A 25,322-nucleotide genomic window follows, 5' to 3' on the forward strand; every position below is an offset into this window, starting at 1 on the left:
TATGGCATTTGGTACAGAACAAAGCCCTTCAACTACAGACAGAACTGGCAAAATGTGCAGTGGCTTGAGCTACATATGTAAACGGTACACAATCCCCACCTTTCAAACAGGTTTTTAAATTAAAATCATTTCTTAATGGCACCTGCATCTTTATAAATTTAGTGAATGTGGCTGAGATTTGCCTCACTCCTCCTCCCCCAATTAGGAGGGAAAAATATAAACCAGCTGTAGATGTACCCAAGTGGATACCTTCACACAATGTCAATGATTCATCAGAGGCACGAGATGAAAAACGTAAAAACAAAAAGAAAAAACCCTTTCCACCTGTGGTTTCAATAATTCTATCACCACAAATCTTGATGTTTCTCCAAGAAACATCAGATTCAATTGTGGCCCTGTGCATTGAAAAGAAAAGGGAAAATGAACTAATTCAAAAATCGTTATGAATTTTAAATTATTCCCACTATCATCTAGGCAAAGGAATCTTGGTAAAGAATCCATTCACTGGCTGTCACATTACCGCTGTCGCACTGCAAGTGGCAGAATCTCTGCCATTATAGTAACGCAGCTTCAGTTATTAAAGCCGCAGCTGGAGGACAGAGAACCTGAGAAGTGCTAGTTACTCACAATAAACCCTGGAAACTAGGGTTCTATTATTCTATAAATAACAAACCTTCAATTTATTGCCTACTGTTAAAATGGCATTCGCATGCAACATTAACGAAGCCTTAATTTGGCTTCTCACTGGTCTCGAACCATGCAACCCACTAGACATTTACAGCATATGGTTAGCAGGGACCATTAAATGCCAGAAAGCAGACATTAGCTTTCTCGATCTAGCAAAACATTTAAAGCTCAGCGCGATAAATGCTGGTTTGCGGTCTATGTCTCATTACACTATTAGTTCACACTTACATCTTTTGTTCAAATGTATAACCATAATGTCATTTGGTGATGAGATTAGGAAATGGCACCTTTTGCATATCTTTGTTAAATGTTTTAATAGAGAAATTCCAGCAGCAAACAAACCACACAAATTCATCCAATGAGGTTTATTTTTTAATATAAAAAGAAAATCCAAATATTTTATAAACAAGATGGAATTGTTAAATATCCACATAAAAAATTACCAAATTCACGATCCACATTAGACAAAGTTAGTTGCCATAACATACTCTGACTCCAAGCCAACTTTTGCCCTCCCATCTCTTTCACAACCCCCCGCCCCCTCCCCAATCCATCATCCTTGTTTGAACACCAAACACTTAGATAGGCTTGATCTTGAAGTGCAGCCCAATGAGACTGAAAACTAGACATTTCAAGTCCTGGACCAGGTAGTAGAATACTCGCAGACCCTCTGGATCCCTAGATGTAAACATGTTTTTTTTTCCATTTAGAAAAGGCACAGCAATTAGAATTACATTAGGTTAAAACAAATTAGTCAGATTTCTATCAAACAAATGCTCATCACAAAACTAGGACATATATATTTTAAATATTCACATTTTAGACTTTTTCTCCTAATAGAATGTCTCCTTCCCTCCCAAAAACACTGACTCATTCTGGAATGCATTTCCAGAGGCAGTGGCCTTTTTTCCAGTATATCATTAAAGTGGCCATTCTTCATGTATGGATCAGAACTTAAAATCAACAAGCCATTCGGCAGTGGGTGAATTACAGCCAAACCCAAACCTGTCTCCAGACATGGAGTTTCCAGGGTGCCAATGAATAGTGATAGAGAAGGATTCTTAGCTGATTTTTCTCATCCCTAGCACAGGGATGCTGACACCAATCACAATGGACCAACTGTCACACTGGCTGATCACTTTACTTTTATAAGAATATGGTTGAACCCAAGGTATAGGACCAATCATTACAGCTATATATTGTTCTCTACAGCTGATTTTTTTGTAGTTTTTCCACTCTTACCAAAGTTACACTTACTTGGATTGGTTTACATCAATGAGAGACCCAATCTTAGATGTTGTAAATGAAATATGTTCATCTCCTATTACAATCTCCAGTTCCTGTTATAAAGAAAAAAAAGGGGATGATTATTTGCATATATTTAGAGGTTCAGCAATCAGGCACAAAATGCAGATTGCTTCAAATATTTTGTACTGACATCTTCCAGTGATTGATTGCAGATTTTGAGACAAAATCTGCACTAATTCAATCACAATTAATCCTTCAACAGCTTTCAGCACCCTACTTGATAACTGTTGATGCATATAGGTGTCAGCCTTGGCTCAGTGGTAGCGCTCTCGAGTCAGATTATCATGAAACCAAGTCTTTCCCCCCCCCCCCCCCACCCCCCAACCCCAGAAACCTGAGCATATAATCTGGGCTGACACTTCAGTGCACTGCTGAGGGAGTGCTGCAATGTTGGATGTGCCTTCTTTCAGATGAGACATTAAACTGAGGACCTGTATGGCCTCTCAGGTGGATGTACAAGATCCCATGGCACTATTCAAAAAGTAGAGAAATTCTACCAGTAACCTGGCCAACATTTATGCCTCAACTAGCAACTCTAAAATAAAATTATCTGCTCGTGACAGGGCTCCTGTGTCTGATCACTATGCAATTGGAAAGTGTGCGTTTATGGACGTATGGTGGGTCATGGTTGTCATGCCCCCACCCCACCTGAGTAAATAGCATAGGAACATAGGAATTGCTAGACGAAGACAGACCAAGGTCCATCCAGCTCGTCTTCTACCATATTGGTAGGCGCATGATACAATGATAATGGAGTTGTTCACAAATCATAGCAATCAATTAGTCTACAACAAACCCAGACATGATGCAAGGAAAATCCCAGTGGTGGAGCGCATTGGGAACTATAGATCCAAAGTCACCTGCTCCTCCCAAGCAGGCTACACTTGCCATGTCATGTCTCAAATTATTCATACTGTATTCCAAAATGTTATTTTCTGAAAGAAATCAACTAATTTCTATTCGAATTAATCAATACTAACTGCTTCCACTGTCTCCCTAGGGAGTCTGTTCCATAGATGGACTACTGGCTCACTGAAGTATTGCTTCCGCAGATTAGTTTTAAATTTACCCCCCCTTCAAGTGTCCTCTGGTTCTGGACAAGGTGAAACAGCTTGTCATGATCTACATTATCTAGTCCCATTAGAATCCTAAAAACAGCAATCACATCACGTCTCAACCTTCCCATCCAATGAGAACATGCCCAATTTTCACAATCGCTCCTCATAATCCAATCCCTCCATCATTTTGGTTGCTCTCTTCTGTATCCTTTCAATAGCTGCAATATCCTTTTTGTACTGTCGCGATCAGTATTCTAAGTGCAGTCACACCAATGATTCATAAACTGTCAGGATTACCTCACTATTTTGGCTCAATACTGACCTTTTAATACATCACAATATCTGATTTGCTTTACTCACTGCCACTGAACATTGTTGTGATAACTTCAATTTATTGTCAACTAGGACCCCCAGATCTCTCATTTTCCATGCACATTATTTTCTTTCCAGCTATCAACAATGACTTGAATTTACATCACACCTTTAATGTAAAAAAAAGTCCCACACCACTTAACACAGAAGAAAATGGAGACAGAGCTGCAAAGGGAGAGTTTTGAAGGGGTGGCTGAAAGCTTGGTCGAAGAGATAAGTTTTAAGAGAGAAGGCTTTAAAAAAAGGTGGAGAGGCAGAGGTTTAGGAAAATAATTCCAGCTGAAGACTGCTGCCAATAGTGGGGCAAGTGGGGGTACACAAAAAAACCATGTCAAAGGAAAGGAGAGTTTGGAGGGGGATGTATTAGATAAGTCTGGAGAAATAAGGTGGAACACAGCCATAAAGGGATTTTAGTACAAGGATTTTCAATTTAATGCACTGGAGGTCAGAAAGCTAATGTAGGTCAGCAAAGACAGAAGTGAAGAGTGGGCTGGACTTTAAGGGAGGGAAGCAACAGGACAGGTGCAGTGGAAGTTTGGACAAGCTGGAGTTTATGGAGGTCTGTAAGGAACAGAGTCAAGTCTAGAGGTGACAAAGGCATGCACAAGGGTTTCAACGACAATGGGGCTCAGGCAGATGTGGGCAGTATTGCAGAGATGACAGTGGTCTTTATGAAGGAGTAGATGGTTTGAAACTCAGCTTAGGGTTTAACAGAACCCTAGTTTCCCCTCCCAATCTCAGGGAGACTGAGTCCAATTGTAGTGCCCCAGTGACTGATGCCAGTAACGAGCAAAGACTGGGACCTTGCTGTGTGTATATCTTAGCTCCAACCTAAAGTGCTTTTGCCACCATGGAGCCATTTATCATGATGTATTTTAACATGCTTTTGAATGGTATATGGATTCCTCCTTTAGTGAGAACATTTTGTGCAAGCCTGCAGATTGTTCTGGCTGACGTCCAACATAACCAAAATATTAAAACTAAATATTAAAAAATGATTGCAGTTATAAAAGGGGTACTAACCAGAAGTCTTCTCTTAGGTATAGATGATGGTTGCCATATGACAGCAGAGAAATTCATGTATTGGAGGCAGTGCAAAAAATGAATGCAAACAATCTGGTTCAGCCCAACCCAGTGACTGGTGGTGGAGGCCAAGAGATCATGACTTCAGTCCTCCCGGTGTTGACTTGGAAGTTATAACTCATCGGTGCGGGAGAGAGGCCGAACTGGGTGTCATTGGCACATGTATAGAAGCTGACCCCGTGTCTATGGATGATGTCTTTGAGGGGCAGCATGAAGATGTGGAAGAGGAGGGAGCGAACAACAGATCCTTTGAGAACAGTCACTGTTTAACATCTAATACAGTGCTGTCAATAAAGAAAGACTTGCATTTATATAGTGCCTGTCATGACCTCAGGACGTCCCAAGCGCTTTATAGCCACTGTTGTAATGGAGGAAACGTGGTAGCTAATTTGCACACAGCAAGGTCCCACACAGTAATGTGATAATGACAAGATTTTTTTTTAAAATAAGTGATGCTGGTACACCAAGGAGAATTCTTCTTCGAAAATAGTGCCATGGGGTTTTTTTACATCCACCTGAGGTTAGACGGAGCCTCGGTTTAACGTCTCATCCACTGTCTCAGGTGGACAGTGCAGCATTCCCTCAGTACTGCACTGGAGTGTCAGTTAGATTTTGTGCTCAAGTCTCTGGAGTGGGACTTGAACCCACAACCTTCTGACTCCAAGGCAAGGGTGCTACCACTGAGCCATGGCTAACACATGTTATGTTTGCCAGTGGTAAAATTGGGAAACCCAGTGCGATGAAATACATTTGATTAGTAAATAAAAAATGAGTAATGGACACCTTCATTAGGCATATGATCTCAATACTTATTTTCACATGTACTTTAACCATTTTGTACATTTGTTGGTAAAATGAAGTTGTGCAAGTCAACATTCTTTGCAATCACTCTGATGAAGTTAAAGTACTGCTCGGACAAAAATTTAGAAGCTTACTAAGATGTGCCGTATCTAATCAATTCATCCCAGAATTCCAAACTTTGATGAAAAAGACTGCAAAGTTTCACACTGACTGGTGGTGGATATTAAGTAAATATACAAGTGAAATACATTTACTTGTGTTGTGAGTGTATGCAAGGTGTTTTCTACTAAGATGAGTGCATGTGGCTAAAACGGTGTCGCTGTAGTCACACCTGTGGCTAGTCAGCAATTTCTACCAGACAACACTGATCATGAAAAATGGCCACGTGGGTCCACGTACAAACGTATTCCAATCTGGGTTAGCGTCTTCAGGGGAGGAAAATATATTTTAAAAATCTCAACAGTACAATCTGCAGACTCTCTGTTTCACCTGTGACTTCTTCAGCTTTTGTTAATCGGAACCTATCCTCATGTTTTCTGGTGAGTTGAAAAACAGTTGCCAAGCGATGGATTGTTCTTTTCAAACCATATTCTCTGATACGTATGGTTCTTTCGAATTTATGAAATAAGGGAAAATACTGACCTGTCGCCCTACTCGGTCAGGCGGGGGCCACAAAGCATCATCTTCCTTTGTGATTTCACTATCTTCTATGATTCTCTTTAGCTCTTCCATCACACTCTTATGGACATACGCCTGTAACAGTTATACAAGTACCAACTGCTACATCACAAGAAAATATAAAACTGTATAAATTACAAAATGAGTTTGTCAAATTTAAATTAAATCCAATCTCAGAATAGAAGCCATTTTATCTAAATAACATCCACTTTAGAATTCAACTTTCGAGTTCATTGACTTTTCTCCAATTCACAGCAAAGTTTCAAGCATGCTTACCTCCTTCCTGATCATAACGTCATTTTTGTAATTGCTGTTGTTTGCGTATCTGAGTTTACCTGTCAATCAAAATAAGAAATGTTTGAAACTGCATGTAATTCTTATTACCATTGGCTAAAGGCATTAAAAATATAATCCCAGGTACCAATTCACTTGTTACCTTCTTATATCATCCCCCTTTCTCCGATCCCCATCACATTCACCCCCTGTATCTAAGGCAGCAGTACATTCCTAGGCTAACATCAATGCTGAAAAATTAGGCTTGAGAAAAAAAAAAAGATTCTGCTGTTAGAGAATGCTGTGCCAGTGATGGGGTTTAGTTTAAAAAAGGTAAAACCTGAAGCATATAATTCCTTCAGCAAAAGATTGAAAATTATTGATGCAGATGGCCCTGGAAGATATGAATTGTTGAAATTCCAATTTTTTTTCTCCCCCATCTCCTCCTTCCCACCAAATTTCTCCCTCCTTGCCAGAAGATGTTCATTCCTTCCTGGCGTAATGTTCCATGGGTGCTGGTCAGCCAACTTTCACTAGTAAGCCTGGACAGTGAGTGTCAGCAAACTATTTCATCATGGGGGCATCACAGCCAAGCCTGATCCTGTCCATACCCAGCGTGCACCCAAATGCACTTTTCTGCAGGGGTAGCCGGATAGTGATTAAGAGTGGGAATATTGACTCTTTTACCCTCCCTAACCTAGGGGCACTGAAGACATCTGCAACATGCTTTCTGCTGTCTGGTCGAGCATCTAAGCAAAGAACAGGGATTAAAATAGTCATTCAGCCATTCAGGCAGTGTAATATTTTATATCTAAAAAATATATAATGGGGAAAGAATGGATCCTGCTGGTTGAACACATTGAGGGTAACTATGCTATAGCTTTAGCTTAAAAGCCTTGGGCAGACAATACGCAGCCTGGGAACTCCTGGTATGCATGGCTCGGCTACTCACTGTCTTAACTGTCTGTGGGGGAGCAACAAAGTAGATCTTACAGTAAAATTATAAAAATGCCATAAGATTCTACTGCAACAATCTCTAGCTTCCAGTGCTAACTCAGCCAATCCTTTTCTGATAAAGAAGCTGCATGACAGGAGTGCTCGACTATTTGAAGGCCTGATTCCAAACCAGTTATCTAGATGATTTTAGGTATAGCAAGGTAATAAATCCCCTTTTTGTTTAGGCAGAGTGTATGGATCAATGAACAAAATTTTGGTAACCTTAATTATGGTTTATAGCTGATTTACATACGAGAGATAGATAGAACGCAGGGGAGCAAGAAATTAACACCCCGCAAAATAAACTCAATCAAATCCTAGTTCTGACTCTGGTCAAAAACACATTTTTACATTAAACAGCCTCCTATGAGATTACCAACACCTTCCTGAAGGTGCTGATAACAAGTTCATGTAATTTTCTTTTCTATTGAGTCTATTTATGTTTTGATTTAACAGCAAATTTCACAAATGCATTTACTGTTTTTTTAAATAAACATCCACTTTCAGGTTTCACAGCAAGTTTTAAATAAACATCCACAGCAAGGTTTCATCAAACATTTCAATTCTAAGCAACATCTTCCTCGAGGGTCATCTCACTGGGGCTCCATCACCCTTCACTGCAGAGACATGGAACATATTAGTGCCCATGACAGTGAGCTCCTCATTTGAGTACAGGCCACTTCGTCAGAGGAAGGAAGAAACTGACTGTAGAACAGATAATTCTTTAAAATTATGGAAAGGGAGGAAGTCTGAATTTCACAGGTGGTTGTGCCATGAAATGAGGCCCAGAAACAAAGCAGTGGGTCTGCTGAGGGTCACAAATAACCCAAGCTCTGTTGTGTGTTATACCACTGTTTTACACTATTAGTCTTAGGATTGGTTCCAAATGTCAACTATTGCCTAGCACTTCTGACCATTCACCCAAGTCTACAGGCATACATCAAGCCCAAGAAAATAACACTCAACTTTGCCACAGGCCATCACTAGGCACTTCTTGTTCCACTATCAGTAACTTAACTGTTAGATGGATAAGTTATCTAAAACAAAACTTTTGTTTGGATAAGGCAGGAAACTGCAGCTTCTCCCCCCATGTAGAAAGTTTCAAGTTTTCTGCCCAGAAGTGATAATTCACCACTGTGAAAAGTTGCATATTATTACAAATGCTTTCCAGAACTGCAACCAGAATATTTTCACATAACAATTAGAGGGGGGAGGGGTGGAGAAAAGGGAAGAGTGGGTTCATTTCCTCCAGGTTGGCTTTGCTGGTCAGTTGGAATGGGTTGTTGTAAATATTTCCTCCGGGATAAGTTTGGTATGCAGTGTAGGAGGACATTTCCTCTGGATTGGATTTAACTATTCATGAAGGTTGTTGTTAAATACTTCTGACTGAAGGTTTCCCCCCCCCAATGTCAATGATATATATTAATTATAATGCAAGCAAAACAGAGCTTGCAAACTATGGACAGAATAGAGGAGTACATCTGGAGAGAGTCACAGGCCAGAGGGAGATGTAATCCACTTGTGGGGAAACCAAAACAAGGGGCTATAAATAAAAGATAGTCACTAATAAATCCAACGGGGAATTCAGGAGATACTTCTTTACCCAGAATGGATAGAATGAGGCACTCACTACCACAAGTAGTCGTCGAGGCGACTAGCATAGATGCATTTATGGTGAGATGAATTAGGAAAGGACGGGGCTCGTGTGGAGGATAAACACCAACATATACTAGTTGGGCTGAATGGCCTGTTTCTGTGCTGCAGACTCGATGCAATTCTATTTAAAACTACCAGCAGGAGAAAAACCACTGTACCATGTTTCACATCCTCAGGACATTACAACCAATGAATTAATGTTGTGTTTAGTAGGCAAACGCAGCAGGGTGTTGGGAGATTTAGATGCTGCTTTAGATCCCGGGAATCTTGAGTTTCACAAACTTCCTGATACTGAATAGACCGGTAAACTGAGTAATGAAAGTGATGCATATTGATAAGGCGGCGGTGTGCAGGAGTAACACGGAGTTGTAAGGCCCGCCCTTTGCAGGCAGGTTATTATTCGCAGCCCTGTACAGGAGGGCTCCAGCTGCCGATTGCTCAGATTCAGGCGCCGCCACCGATTTAAAAGCCTCGTGCGGCCTCGGGGGGAGGTTCAAGCCGGGGCCTGTCCCTCATTCAGGGCCCAGTAACCCGCCATGCTCAGGGGGGGCTCACTGACACCCCGAGCTCCGGACATTCGAGTTATTTCTTACCGTCCGGCCTGAACTCAAACTCCAGGAACTCGTGGCCAAACTTGCCCTTGTGACCCACATAGTAGCGGAGATAAAAATCACTCGACATGGTCCCACCGCTCAGCCCGCTTCGCCGCATCTGCCACTCCTCGACGTCAGACGCACGCTGCGTCACACCTCGCGCAACTGCGTCTCACGTCACGCACTGCGTGGTTTGGAAAGATTGTTCTAGTCGTTCCCCAGAGTAGGCGGGTCAGTGCTGGTCTTGGAAGCAAGTGGACGTCAGTATTGGGCAAGTTAGGCAGCGAGCATTAAAATCAGCAGCAATGATACAGATTGCAAACCTACTCAAACAATTATGGAGATACATTCCATTGAAGTCAATGGAAAGGAAAACCTGTAACGGATGGCCGTCCCGCCCCGCGGTGAGTGTTAAAATCTGCTGACCACCACCACCACCCCCAGGAACTTGTTCAAGAGTTTACATCGAAACTGCAGCACAGGAACAGGGCATTCGACCCACCTGGTCTGTGCCCGTATCTCCACATAAGCCCCATCCCTTCCTACTTCATCTAACACTAATCAGGAGACCCCTCTACTCCTTTCTCCCTCATGTGCTTATTTAGCTTCCCTTTAAATGCATCAACACTATTTGCCTCAACTGCTCCTTGTGGTAGCGAGTTTCACATTCTTACCACTCTTTGGATAAAGAAGTTTCTCCTGAATTCCCCATTGGATTTATTAGTGACTATCTTATATTGATGACTTCTAGTTTTGGACTCCCCCACAAGTGGAAACATTTTCTGTACTTCTACCCTATCATTATCTTAAAAGGCCTTTAACAGGTCACTTCTCAGTCTTTTTTTTCCCCTCTAGAAAAGAGAAGAGTCCCAGCCTATTCAGCCATTCCTGATAAGTATATCCTCACAGTTCTGGTACTATCCTTGTGAATCTTTAATGCACCTTCTCCAATGGCTGTATATCCTTTATAATATGGAGACCAGAACTGTTCACAGCAACCAAGGTTCTACACAGGTTTAGCATAACTTCTTAGCTTTTCAATTCTGTGCTTCTAGAAATGAACCCCAGTGCTTGATTTGCCTTTTTTATGGCCGCATTAACCTGTGTCACTACTTTTAATGATTTGTATATCAGTACCCCTAGATCCCTTGGCTCTTCTACCCCATTTAGACATTACTCAAGCAGTGCATGGACCTTTTATGCTTCCTACAAATATGCACCACCTCACATTTAATTGAAGTTCATTTGCCAATTGCATGCACATTCTGCAAGTTTATTAACATCCTCTTGCATTTTGATGTATTCTTCCTTTGTATTAACTGCACCCCCCAATTTGATGTCATCTGCAAATTTTGGAAATTGTACTTCCAATTCCCAAATCCAAATTGTTTATGTAAATTGTGAACGACAGTGGTCCCAGCACCGATCCCTGTGGAACACCACTTCCCACTTTTTGCCAGTCTGAGTAGCTACTCTTAACCTTTACTCTCTGTCTTCTGTTTTTTAGCCAACTTGCTATCCATTCTGCTACCTGTCCCCTGACTCCAGTCACGAGTCTACAATGTGGTATCTTATCGAAGGCCTTTTGAAAATCCAAATATATTACATCTACTACATTGCCCTTGCCTACTCTGTTACTTCTTCAAAGAATTCAATAAGGTTGGCGAAGCATGACTTTCCCTTCTGAAATCTGGCTGATTATTCTTTATTATATTTTTATTTTCTACATGTTTTTCTATTACATCTGAGTAAAGATTCAATCATCTTTCCCACCACCGATGTGAAGCTATCTGGTCTATAGTTGCATCTCCCTTTTTAAATGTAGGAACAACATTAGCTATCTGTCAATCCTCTGGCACTATTCCCTTTTCTATAGATAGATAAATTAAAAAAAAGTGCCTCTGCTACCTCCTCCCTAACTTCTTTGTGGATGCATATGTTTGTAGAATACTTTACTATTTCTTGATAATTTAATTTCATAGTTCCTCTGTGCTTTCCTAATTGTTTCTTTTTAAAAACTTCTTTCCTAACCTCTTTGTATTCCCTTTTGTCATCCTTTCCTTTATTGTCTACGTTCTTAGAGTATGTTTTTTTTCTTAAGTGTCAGTTTTACCCTTATCTCTTTATTCATCCATGGTCTTTCATTACTGGCTAGTTTGTTGTTGCTTTTTTGTGGGATATATTGCTCCTGGACTATTGATCACTGTTTTAAACATTTCCCACTGCTGCTCTCTCTGTCAATTTTTTTCCCCAGTTCACCTTCCATTTGCATCCCCTCAAAATTAGCTTTTTTCCCCCAATCTATTACTTTGGTCTTTGTCTGACTCAATCATTATTTTAAACCTTATGATGTTATGATCACTATTGCCTAGATGTTCCACTACACTTACTTCTCTTATCTACTCTGGTTCATTTCCCATTACTAGATCCAGCAGTGATTTCTCTCCTGTTGAGCTTCTGGGTAAGAAAGAATTCCTGTACACACTAAAAACTCCATTCCCATTTCCCAACCTCCTCTTGCCAGTTTATTTGGGGATAGTTGAAGTCTCATGATTATGATTCAGTTTTTTTTTTAATATATAAACTCATTGCATAGATTTTTCTGCATATTTCATCCTCCATTCCCTTCCATAAGAGCAGGCCATTCAGTCCCTCGAGCCTGCTCTGCCATTTAATGAGATCATGGCTGATCTGATTTTTACCTCAACTTCACTCTCCCGCCCTTTGACTCCCTTGCTGATCAAAAGTTTGTCTAACTCAGCCTTGAATGTATTCAATACGCAGCTGCCACAGCTTTTTGGGTAAAAAATTCCAACTATTCACGACCCTCTGGGAGAAGAAATTCCTCCTCATTTCTGTCTTAAATGGGCGACCCCTTATTCTGAGACTATGCCACCTAGTTTTAGATTCCCCCCCCCCCCCCCCCGCCATGAGGGGGAACAGCCTCTCAGCATCTACCCTATCGAGTCCCCTCAGAATCTTGTATGTTTCAGTAAGATCTCTTCTCATTCTTCTAAACTCCGATGAGTATAGACCCAACCTTTTCTCATAAGACAACCCTTCCATACCCGGAATCAACCTAGTGAGCCTTCTCTGAACTGCCTCCAATTCAAGTATGTCCTTCCTTAAATAAGGGCGCCAGAACTGTATGCAGTACTCCAGGTGTGGTCTCACTAGCACCCTGTACAGTTGTAGCATGATGTCCCTGCTTTTATATTCCATCCCCCTAGAAATAAAGGCCAATATTCCATTTGCCTTCTGGATTACCTGCTGCACCTGTATGTTGACTTTTTTTGTGTTTAGTGTACGAGGACACCCAGATTGCACTGTACTGCAGTGTTTTGTAGTATTTCTCCATTCAAATAATATTTTGCTTTTTTATTTTTCCCTCCCAAAGTGGATGACTTCACATTTTCCCACATTATATTCCATCTGCCAAATTTTTGCCCATTCGCTTAACCTGTCACTATCCCTTTGCAGACACTGTGTCCTCATTGCAACTTGCTTTTTCACCTATCTTTGTATCAGCAGCAAATTTGGTAACAAGACACTCTGTTCCTTCATCCAAGTCATTGATATATATTGTAAATAGTTGAGGCCCCAGCACTGATCCCTGTGGCATCCCACAAGTTACAGATTGCCATTTTGAAAATGACCCTTTTATCCCAACTCTTTGTTTTCTGTTAGTTAGCCAATCCTCTATCCATGCCGGTATATTACCCCCAACACCATGAGCTCTTATCTTGTGCAGTAATCTTTTATGTGGCACCTTATCGAATGCCTTTTGGAAATCCAAATATACTGCATCTATTGGTTCCCCTTTATCCACCCTGCCCGTTACTTCCTCAAAGAAGTCTAGTAAATTTGTCAGACATGATTTCCCCTTCATAAAACCATGTTGACTCTCCTCGATTGTATGGAGTCTCCAAATATCCTGCTACTACTTCCTTAATAATGGATTCTAGCATTTTCCCAATGACAGATGTTAGGCTAACTGGTCTATAGTTATCTGCTTTCTGTCTCACTCCCTTCTTGAATAGGGGTGTTACGTTTGCGGTTTTCCAATCCGCTGGGACCTTTCCAGAATCTATTGAATTCTGGAAGATTACAACCAATGCATCCACTATCTCTGTAGCCATTTCCTTTAAGACCCTCTGATGCAAGCCATCAGGTCCAGGAACTGGTCAGCCTTTAGACCCATTAGTTTACCTAGTACTTTTTCTCCAGTGATAGTTTTTAGTTCCTCCCTCCCCTTTGCCCCTTGATTTTCTACTATTATTGGTATATTATTAGTGTCTTCTACTGTGAAGCCAGATACAAAATATCTGTTCATTTCCTTGTTTTCCATTATTATTTCCCCAGTCTCATCCTCTAAGGGATGAATATTTACTTTAGCTACCCTCTTCCTTTTTATGTACTTGTAGAAGCTTTCACTGTCAGTTTTTATATTTCTTGCTAGTTTACTCTCAATTTATTTTCTCCCTCTTTATTATTCTTTGTCATCTTTTGCTGGTTTTTAAAGTTTTCCCTATCTTCAGGCTTACCAGTAATCTTTGCCACGTTATATGCTTTTTCTTTTAACCTGATACCATCCTTGACTTCCTTAGTTAGCCATGGTTGGTTTACCCTTGTTGTGGAGTCTTTCCTCCTCACAGGGATATTATGTCTCACAACAAAAATATATCTTTTTAAATGTTTGCCACTGCTTATCCACCATCATACCATCTAATCTGTTTACCCAGTCCACTTTAGCTAATTCCACCCTCATTCCTTTATAATTGCCCTTATTTAATACAGTGGTTTCAGACCCAAGATCCTCGCTCTCAAACTGGATGTGAAATTCTATCATGTTATGATCACTGCTTCCCAAGGGATCCTTTACTTGGAGATCATTAATTAATCCTGTTTCATTACCCATTACCAGATCCAAAATGGCCTGTTCCCTGGTTGGTTCCCTGACATACTGGTCTAAGAAACAGTCCCTAATACACTCTATGAACTTCTCCTCAGGGCTATTATTGCCAATTTGATTTGTCCAATCTAGTTAAAATCACCCATGATTGTTGTATTACCTTTTTTTTTACAAGCCCTCCTTATTTCCTGATTAATATTTTGCCCTACAGTGTAGCTACTGTTAGGGGGCCTATATACTACTCCCACCAGTGATTTCTCTCCCTTGCTATTTCTTACCTCCACCCAAATTGAATTGACATCTTGAGCTTCTGAGCCAAGATCATTTCTCACTATTATACCAATTTCATCCTTTATTAACAGAGCTACCCCACCACCTTTACCTTTTTTCCTATCCTTCCAAAATGTTATATAACCCTGAATATTTAGCTCCCAATCTTAGTCACCTTGCAACCACATCTCTGTAATGGCCACTAGATCACACCCATTTGTTTCTATTTGTGCCGTCAATTCATCTGTCTTACTACGAATGCTGCGCGCATTCAGATAAAGAACCTTTAATTTTGTCTTTTTACCATTCTTTCCTACCCTAGCCCCATTTGCTAGTGCACTTTTATGTTTGTACACTCCGTCCCTTCCTGACGCACTCTGTTTATCATTACCCCCATCACTTTCCTGTACTACTTCCTTGTCTTTTCTCTTTACCAGTCTAAACTTCGCCCCACCTGAGCCCTCCCCCCCTCTATTTAGTTTAAAGCCTTCTCTACCACCCTAGTTATTCGGTTTGCCAGAACACTGGTCCCAGCATGGTTCAGGTGAAGCCCATTCCAACGGAACAGCTCCTTCTTGCCCCAGTACTGTGCCAGTGCCCCATGAATCAAAACCCACTTCTCCCACACCAATCTGAGTCATGCATTCATCTCTCTGATCTGATTTACCTTGTGCCAATTTGCTCATGGCTCAGGTAATAATCTGGAGATTATCACCTTTGTGGTTCTGCTTTTTAATTTAGTCCCTAGCTGCTCAAACTCCCTCAGCAGAACCTCTATCTTAGTCCTACCAATGTCACTGGTACCTACATGGACCACAACAACTGGATCCTCCCCCTCCCACTCCAAGTCTGTCTCCAGCCCTGAGGAGATGTCCTTAACCCTGGCACCAGGTAGGCCTCTCACTCTTGGCTGCAGAGAACAGTGTCTATCCCTCTAACTATACTGTCGCCTACTACAACCACATTCCTTTTTACTCCCCCCACTTGAATGGCCCCCTGAACTACGGTGCCGTGGCTAGTTTGCTCATCCTCCCTGCACTCATCCACGAAGGCTGCAAGAATCTCGTATCTATTGGACAAGTGCAGAGGCTGAGGCTCCGGCAATGCTACCTCCTGGATCCCCATACCTGCCTCACTTGCAGTCACATCCTCCTGTCCCTAACCATGTGCCAATTCTACAGTATTTAGTCTAAGGTGTGTGACTGCCTCCTGGATCAAAGTGTCTAGGTAACTTTCTCCCTTCCTGATGCCTCGCAATGTCTGCAGCTCAGACTCCAGCTCTTCAACTCAGAGCTGAAGTTCCTCGAGCTGCAGACACTTACCGCAGATGTAGTAGCCCTGGACAAAACAGTCCAGTAGCTCCCACATATTACAGCTGCAACACATTGCCTGCCCTGTCATAACTATTTTATTTAATTGATTACTACAATGCCAATCAAATTATTTTTAGGTTGAACCAAGTACTGGCCTTGTTTAATTTATAAGATTAAGTTCAGTTTTTTTTAAAAAGTTAGTTTTATGCTATAAGTTACTTAGCCCACAGTCCTAAGAAAGAAGAAAATAGAAGAGAGACTCACCACCAACCTGTGACATCACACTGTTGTTGCTGTGACCCACTCTCTGTACATTCCTCTCCACTGTCTAAACAAATGCACCTCACTCACCAAATTCCCAATTATAGACTCTGTTAATAGCTACTACTCCATACATTAGTAAAACCCTTCTGAATTTATGCTAGCTAGAATGCCAATCACCTGAGTCAGCCCCAGCTGACAGTAGATTACCAGTTCTAACCAGTCACCTAATTAACTAGGTGACCAGCTGCCACTTTAGGCTGCTTGTTTACCACTAACTGAAAACTGCAAGTTAAGATTAAATTTAAGTTAAATGCTTGATGCCAAACTTAGTCAAATTTTAGATAACGATCAACCCTTAAAAATCCCCTCACTCACCAAATTCCCAATTATAGACTCTGTTGAAACCAGGTTGTCTGTAACGTGACGTAACGTAATAGCTAATAATACTTATTAACATGATCGATCCCTTCTTATCCTTTGTCTCAATCCCATTAGGATTTTGTTTCTATCTTAATGTTTCTATATGGCATTATGTTGTCTCTCATTAGTACAGCTACCACCCCCACACCTCCACCCCGTTATTCCTTCCCTATTCTTTCTAAATATGTTATATCCTGCAATATTTAACTGCCAGTCCTGTTCTTTATATAGCCATGTTTCAGTTATCCCTACCACATCTGGCTCCTCGCTATGAATTTTTACCTCCAGTTCCTCCATTTTGTTTCAAATGTTGTGCACATTGCTGTACAGGCAATTTAATTTGTTTTTAGTAATTGTTCCCCTCACTTTATTTTTAATAGTCATTTTGTACTTATGTTTTATAACTGTATTTGTTCCCTAACCATTTATATTACCCTTATTCTTTACCTTGGTCTGACCTTCATTCTCATCTCCTATTTCTTTTTCTTTAGACTTATGTTATCTTCACCAGATAACCCCTCCATACCCCGTCTTACTATTTTAAAGTCCTATCCACGGCCCCATTTATTCTTTCACTAGGATACTGGGCCCATTCCGGTTGAGGTGAAGACCGTCCCATCGGTACAGCTCCTTCCTGTCCCAGTACTGGTGCCAGTGTCCCATGAAATGGAACCCCTCCATTTCTTTCAGCCACACATTCACCTTCCTGATCTGTCTATCCCTATGCCAATTAACATGTGGCTCGGGTAGTAATCCCAAGATTACCAGCCATGAGGTCCTGTTTTTTAATTTAGTTCCTAACTTCTGATATTCTCTTAGTAGGACCTCCTCCCTTTTCTTCCCTATGTCATTGGTCTCAACATGGAACATGACAACTGGATCTTCCCCTGCCTTCCCAAGTTCCTCTTCAGTTGCTCCGAGATATCCTTTACCCTTGCGCCAGGTAGGCAATGCACCCTCCTGGCCTCTCAGTTGCGACTACAGAGGATGCTATCTATTTCCCTAATTATTGAATCCTCTACAACTACAACTTTTCTATTCTGCTCATCGTCACCCCCCTTGGACTGCCTCCTGTTCCACGATGCCATGATTAGCATTCTGGCTGTCCACCCCGCAGACTACATCCTTATCCTCACAGGTAGAAAGCAAATTGTACCTGTTGGACAGGACCAGTGTCTGCGGGACCTCCTTCTCGACCTCCCCTTGGTCCTCCTTACCCTGCTGACTTATGTGTCGGAGAGTCTCTAACTCGCACTCCAGCTCAAAGACTCTGAGCTGGAGTGTCTCAAGCCAGGGACATTTACTGCAGATATGGCAATCGGGACAGTCTCGCTGTCCACAAACTCCCATATACCACAGTCCCGACACATAGCCTGCACGGCCATGTTTAGCTTTCTAAAAATGTATTTATTTATTACATATATCAAGATAAAAAGGAAAAAACGCAAATGCTGGAAATCTGAAATGAAAACAAATAAAGGCAACTTATGACCTTTTGGGTATGTACCCTTCATCAGAACTGAAGCTTCATTCATTCATTTATTTATAGGTACACACCCAAAATGACATAACTTCTCTTTTCTCTTTATAGCTGCTGATCGGCCTGCTGTGTATTTCCAGCATCTTCTGCTTTTATTTCAAAATATATTACATTTTAAGGACACATAAGTGATTATAATTCTTCATGAGTCAAATAGGGCAGATCACTTTACCGTCTTGATCTTTCTCTAATATTTATGTGATATCTCCTAAATATCTCTCTCCCTTTTAGAAGTGTTACGAATCTGTCAAAAACAAATGTAACTTAAGTCCATAAAGTGCAACATACCAGACGTATTTTCTAAATAGGGTTAGACAATTTTCATTCACAAATCCTGACAGGAAAAGCATGCTTAGATCTGTTATGCCTGGAACAGGTGGAAGCTCATTTATACATTAATTTGGGACCGTAGATTTCTTGATGTTCAGATATCCATTTATGATCATGTCCAAGGGAGGTGGTCATCTAGAACAGCTAAGAGTGGGTAAGTATATGGAAGCTAATGGTAGGAACACTATGTTTAGGTAAGTGTGTTTCAGCCCTTTGTTCACTTCTTAAAAATACATTTTTTGTTTTTTTATCTGCTGACAATTAGGACACTCCAACAGGTAAGTGCTTTTCAAGCACTGCCTGTGGACTGCTAGGAGCAGGAGTGCTTACCCGGCCCTCCAAGCAAACCTGCCACGATCTCTTCCCCCACGACCACCCCTCCTCGATCTGATCTCTCCTCCCCACGATCTTTTCCCCCTCCCCGCCCATGATCTCTCCCTCCCTCCCTCCTCTACGGTCCCTGACTGCTGCCTTCTACAGCAGGTTTTCCCGCCCGGCAGAAGACAGCTTCTCAATCTGGACGGCTGCCGGTTGGGAAACTGTGCAAAAAAAATTCTAATGGAGTTCTGCTGTTAAATTCGGAAGGGCCTCTGCCTTCCCGGTATTTCCAGGTTTCCCGGCCACCCCCGCTCCCTCCCCACCTTCCCGTTAATATCGGGGCCTCAATTCTCATGAGCCTTTTTCCTTTTTTGTTTGCCCCCAGCATCATTATTGGCATCAATGGGTTTCCTAATGGGAATCCCCCATCTGAGAAGTTTGGAAGAAGAGGAGGAGCAACAAAGGAGATCCTACACAGGTCAGTCTGCAACTGAAGTGCTCTGTGTCCAAGTGTTGGTACCCACATCTGCACACAGAGGTAAACAGACCTCATTTTAGTGAATGATTATTTATTGCAAAGGTTCCAATTCTCAAAGGATTTGTTGGTTCAGCAGACCCACTGGCACTTAACATATGTAAATGCATGACTAATCTCACAAGCACACCAATCACATTATTTCATACTTTCAGTGGCACTGCACAAAAGAAGGCATTCCAGAGTGATCAGCAACCAGTATTTTTTGATTGGCTGCATCCGCCATCAATACCTACAGGTCCTGGCACACTTACCTACAATGACCACAGAGAACTGTCTGCATAGGGTTATCACCCCGGGTACGGTAGCATAGTGGTTAGGTTATTGGACTAATAATCCAGAGGCCGAGACTAAAATCTGGAGTCATGAGTTCAAATCCTGCCACGGCAGCTGGCGAATTTAAATTCAATTAATTAAAATTCAATTAATTAAATAAAAATCTGGAATTTTACGACATGAATGGTGGTGGACAATTAAACAACTAATGGGAGGAGGAGGCTCTGCAAACATCCCCATCCTCAATGATGGCGGAGTCCAGCACGTGAGTGCAAAAGACAAGGCTGAAGCGTTTGCAACCATCTTCAGACAGAAGTGCCGAGTGGATGATCCATCTCCGCCTCCTCCCGATATCCCCACCATCACAGAAGCCAGTCTTCAGCCAATTCGATTCACTCCACGTGATATCAAGAAACGGCTGAGTGCACTGGATACAGCAAAGGCCATGGGCCCCGACAACATCCCAGCTGTAGTGCTGAAGACTTGTGCTCCAGAACTAGCTGCGCCTCTAGCCAAGCTATTCCAGTACAACTACAACACTGGCATCTACCCGACAATGTGGAAAATTGCCCAGGTATGTCCTGTCCACAAAAAGCAGGACAAATCCAATCCGGCCAATTATCGCCCCATCAGTCTACTCAATCATCAGCAAAGTGATGGACGGTGTCGTCGACAGTGCTATCAAGCGGCACTTACTCACCAATAACCTGCTCACCGATGCTCAGTTTGGGTTCCGCCAGGACCACTTAGCTCCAGACCTCATTACAGCCTTGGTCCAAATATGGACAAAAGAGCTGAATTCCAGAGGTGAGGTGAGAGTGACTGCCCTTGACATCAAGGCAGCATTTGACCGAGTGTGGCACCAAGGAGCCCTAGTAAAATTGAAGTCAATGGGAATCAGGGGGAAAACTCTCCAGTGGCTGGAGTCATACCTAGCACAAAAGAAGATGGTAGTGGTTGGTGGAAGCCAATCATCTCAGCCCCAGGACATTGCTGCAGGAGTTCCTCAGGGCAGTGTCCTAGGCCCAACCATCTTCAGCTGCTTCATCAATGACCTTCCCTCCATCATAAGGTCAGAAATGGGGTTGTTCGCTGATGATTGCACAGTATTCAGTTCCATTCGCAACCCCTCAAATAATGAAGCAGTCCGAGCCTGCATGCAGCAAGACCTGGACAACATCCAGGCTTGGGCTCATAAGTGGCAAGTAACATTCGCGCCAGATAAGTGCCAGGCAATGACCATCTCCAACAAGAGAGAGTCTAACCACCTCCCCTTGACATTCAACGGCATTTCCATCGCCGAATCCCCCACCATCAACATCCTGGGGGTCACCATTGACCAGAAACTTAACTGGACCAGCCACATAAATACTGTGGCTACGAGAGCAGGTCAGAGGCTGGGTATTCTGCGGCGAGTGACTCACCTCCTGACTCCCCAAAGCCTTTCCACCATCTACGAGGCACAAGTCAGGAGTGTGATGGAATACTCTCCACTTGCTTGGATGATTGCAGCTCCATCAACACTCAGGAAGCTCGACACCATCCAAGATAAAGCAGCCCGCTTGATTGGCACCCCATCCACCACCCTAAACATTCACTCCCTTCACCACCGGCGCACAGTGGCTGCAGTGTGTACCATCCACAGGATGCACTGCAGCAACTCACCAAGGCTTCTTCGACAGCACCTCCCAAACCCGCGACCTCTACCACCTAGAAGGACAAGAACAGCAGGCACATGGGAACAACACCACCTGCACGTTCCCCTCCAAGTCACACACTATCCCGACTTGGAAATATATCGCCGTTCCTTCATTGTCGCTGGGTCAAAATCCTGGAACTCCCTACCTAACAGCACTGAGGGAGAACCTTCACCACACGGACTGCAGCAGTTCAAGAAAGCGGCTCACCGCCACCTTCTCAAGGGCAATTAGGGATGGGCAATAAATGCTGGCCTCGCCAGCGACGCCCACATCCCATGAACGAATAAATAAATAAAAAATCAGAGGGCCAGATACAGAGCTGTACCACCTGTTGCAAGGACACCTGGAATTACATTGCAGCATAGATCCAGCAAATCCACTGAGAATAATGGTCGGCTGCAGCCAGAAACTTGGCTCCACCCCCTTGTAGGCATGCTGCAATGCTGACCTATGGGGCTGGTGCCTTGGAGTGCCTGAGAGGGCAACTCTCCTCGCTGCTACCTGATGCAGTGCCACCTTCACTTCAACCATCATATGGGGCCCGATGTTACCAGGGCTGCGGGTTTTCGGCGGGCGGGCTATCGCGCCCGGTGAAATGAGTCAGCCACCCACGCGATCGTAGCATAATTGGATCCACTTACCTGCTCCTCCGGGTTCCCCACTGCTGATCTGCGCGTCGGGCCGGCTGTGCATGCGCAGTGAGATCTGTCGGCTGGAGGAGCTCTATTTAAACGGGCAGTCCTCCACTGACAGATGCTGCAACAAACAGAAAAAATCACAGCATGGAGCAGCCCAGGGGGAAGGCTGCTCCCAGTTTAATGATACCTCACTCCAGGTATCAATACATGGGGTGAGGAGGAGGGGGAGGACAGAGATCTTCCCCCCCGGCGGGCCGGAGGAAGCGGCCTGCCTCTGCCACCAGGAAGGCCTGGCTTGAGGTGGCAGAGGAGGTCACCTGCACCACCAACATATCGCCCACCTGCATACAGTGCAGGAGTCGCTCCAATGACCTCAGTAGGTCAGCCAAAGTAAGTTACACTTACTCTTTCCCCTACACTCCGTCTGCCACATCACCGCCCCCACCCCACATCTCCTTCTGCACTGCCAACACTACTCTGTCACATCACCCCTCATACCCACTCAAACCTCATCCTCATCGTACCTGCACCTACTCACCTCGCCAGTACTCATCCCGCCACTACCACTCAACCCAATCCTCATACAATCTCATGGCTCTATCTCATACTCACCCTCTCGTGCATCTCTTTCACAGCCAGCCTCACTCAACCTGCCACTACTTGTGCTGCAGCCACAGGGCATGCATCACATTTGTGCAGTAGGCAGCGTAAGGCAAAGGTGTCGTGAGCATGAAGGGGATGCACTAGTGTGTTTGAGGGTTTGTCATGGTTGTTACTTACATTGAATTTCTGACCAACTCACATTACATATTATATTGGCACTACTACTGCCATGTCTTCGCGAATCTTGTCTGGTCTGTGCAATAATGCCCTTTCCTGAGGATCACTATGAAGACCCACAACTGATGCCACCCATTGTGTCACTGCAGAGTGGGTGTAGGTGTATTTGCAGGGCTCTTTTGTGCAGATGGCTGAGAGACGTCGGTGATGTCCCCGGTTGCACCCTGGAAGGATGCGGAGGAGAAGTTGTTGAGGGCAGTGGTGACTTTGACAGCAACAGGTAAGAAGATGGTGCTCGGGCCAGCCAGGAGCAGCTTTGCATGAAGGAGGCTGCAGATGTCCACGACTACATTTCGAGTGACTTTGAGCCTCCGTGTGCACTGCTGCTCAGAGAGGTCCAGGAAGCTGAGCCTCGGTCTGTGGATCCTGTGGCGAGGGTAGTGCCCTCTGCGACGCATCTCTCTGCGGTAGCCTTCCCTCCTGCTGTACAGGTGGATGTGTCATAGCACTCTGTTGTGGAGCTCCACGTGTCAGAGGTGGACGACGTGGATGGTGAGGCTGGTGATGTTGTTCGCCCTCTGAGGAGGTCATGACTGCAGCTACAGCGGCCCCCATCCGGAAGATGTACATCTGAGGGGGTCTCTGGACCCCGGGGTAAGTGTGCAAGTTGGTGACTTTGATTGTCAGGAGGAGGGTGGTGGAGGCCAAACTTTGTCCCAAGTGACAGAGTGGCCTCCTGCAATGAGTGAGGGTCTCCCACGCCCACCTGTCAAATGGACCTTTGCAGCTGCCACAGGCTGACAGCTGCAACAGGTCCATTTGAACTGGGAGTGTTTCCCCCAGTGTGGGAAACAGTCCCAGTTTGCTCTAAAATCCCACCCCTCCTCACATAATCCCTTAATCAGGTCAGTTAATGACCTGAACAAGCCAAATAAATAGCTTGAAGTGGCATCCCGCTGGCTTTAATTGCCTGCGGGATTCCCACCAGCGGGGGATGCGCGCGCACGCTGGTGCGTCAGCGGGGAACCCGGAAGTGTGAGGGTTCGAGGCGGGCTCCGGTCCCGCTCCGGGATTTCCCGATTTTCGGGGCCCCCCCGCCAGGAACGCACCCGATAACGGGTGCTAAAATGCTGCCCAAGGTGAGATTGGGTTCTGGGCTGCTCCACTACTTGCCTGCAGACTCATGCCTACACTTTAGATCTCGATTTCCCTTCGTTTCACATCTGTGTGTCATTTCTTGGTCCTCCCCCCACTCCCGTTCAGCCGTAGTAAAGGCTGCTAATGGGTTGAGATGTCCCTTAAGCCTTTTCAAAGGCTTATCAGAATTATTGTCATTCTATTGTAAACTGCACTCAAAAAAAAACTTAGCTACCATCTCAAATTTTAAGAAGTGAATATCTGGAATTTCAGAAGTGATTTAAGTTTGATCTGCCTAAATATAGGAAGTTGATTTACTTTCTTGATTTTCTTAATTAAAACAACACAGAGGCTATTTGATAGTCAGTGATTTTTCATTTGTTTGTACCTTTATGTTTGATGCTGCATAACTATTTACAGTTGATATACTTAATGCCATATGCATATCTATAAATAAAAAAACATACCTCTCAAGCCATTTATTTTGCTTTTTCTCCCCAATTTGCTCTCCTTTTTTTCTTGAAAGTGGTGACTCATACTGAGATACGGTTTCATGATAATTGATAGTCCCACGATACTCCACTCGAATGGCCATTGTTTATCCGTTCAGACAGTGAGTGTCAGGTGGTTATTCACCCATACAGAACATCTCAGCTGAGTCCATTCCTGACTTGCCCGTTGCTGTCCTCATCTGACGACTGCACGTGCACAGTTTCCTGCACAGGTCACTGGACAGCAAATAAAACCTAAGTGATTTCTCCCCACTTCCCAGCTCAGAAATGCCGTGGCCATTTGTAGCACTTGCACCCTTGCTCTGGCTTAGATCAGATAACTCAGCCCATGGTGGGGAAGGAAGTTGCAACCTTGCTGATCTATATGATTCAGTACCACACCATGAGCTCATACATGGTCAGCATTTCACACTGATAGTTAGTGTTTTGGGGCTCCAACATGTCAGCATTTACTTACAAAAATCAGTGCCAACCAGGCCCCTCTCCTCTCAATCCCATTCCTCCCAAATCTGGTAACTAATGCACTGGAACAGGACCCTCTCTCCTCTCAGCGCTGGTAGGAGTGGGCAGTGAAAGTGGAGGGGGAAATGGATGTTAATGAAAGAAGTGGAAATGGATGGCAGTGTAAGGGGAATGGATGGCAGTAAAATGGGAATGGATGGCATTGAAGGAGAGGGAAATGGATGGCAATAGTGGAAATGGATGGCAATAGTGGAAATGGATGATAATGAAGGGGAGAGGGAAGACAACAGGAACTGGATGCTTTGCGGGAAGAGGGAGAAACTGGTATCGACGCATTGGATGGGGAGGAAGAAAAGTGCAGACATTAGCTAAAAAGGATTGGGAAGGGAAAGTGTCAGCTTGAACTGCGG

At 43.5% G+C, this 25,322-nt stretch overlaps 2 protein-coding genes across 2 annotated transcripts in view; one reads left to right on the plus strand and one right to left on the minus strand.

Moving 5' to 3' along the window:
- Positions 1-1,037: 1,037 nt before the first annotated feature.
- On the minus strand, positions 1,038-9,661 carry magoh (mago homolog, exon junction complex subunit). Its single transcript, XM_067990321.1, has 5 exons — positions 9,506-9,661; positions 6,264-6,322; positions 5,952-6,062; positions 1,945-2,027; positions 1,038-1,365 (listed from the first exon to the last, which is right to left on the minus strand). The coding sequence occupies exons 1-5, from the start codon at positions 9,621-9,623 to the stop codon at positions 1,266-1,268; spliced, it is 471 nt and encodes a 156-aa protein (XP_067846422.1). The 5' UTR covers positions 9,624-9,661; the 3' UTR covers positions 1,038-1,265.
- Positions 9,662-9,745: 84 nt separating this feature from the next.
- Positions 9,746-25,322, plus strand: part of LOC137325342 (putative nuclease HARBI1) — a 73,177-nt gene continuing 57,600 nt past the window's right edge. The window contains exons 1-2 of the mRNA XM_067990322.1: positions 9,746-9,909; positions 19,258-19,350. Of these exons, the coding sequence (XP_067846423.1) occupies positions 9,891-9,909; positions 19,258-19,350 (112 nt within the window). The 5' untranslated portion in view covers positions 9,746-9,890. The remainder of the gene's footprint in view (positions 9,910-19,257; positions 19,351-25,322) is intronic.

This window comes from Heptranchias perlo, chromosome 9, assembly GCF_035084215.1.
Source record: "Heptranchias perlo isolate sHepPer1 chromosome 9, sHepPer1.hap1, whole genome shotgun sequence".
NCBI classification, from domain to species: domain Eukaryota; kingdom Metazoa; phylum Chordata; class Chondrichthyes; order Hexanchiformes; family Hexanchidae; genus Heptranchias; species Heptranchias perlo.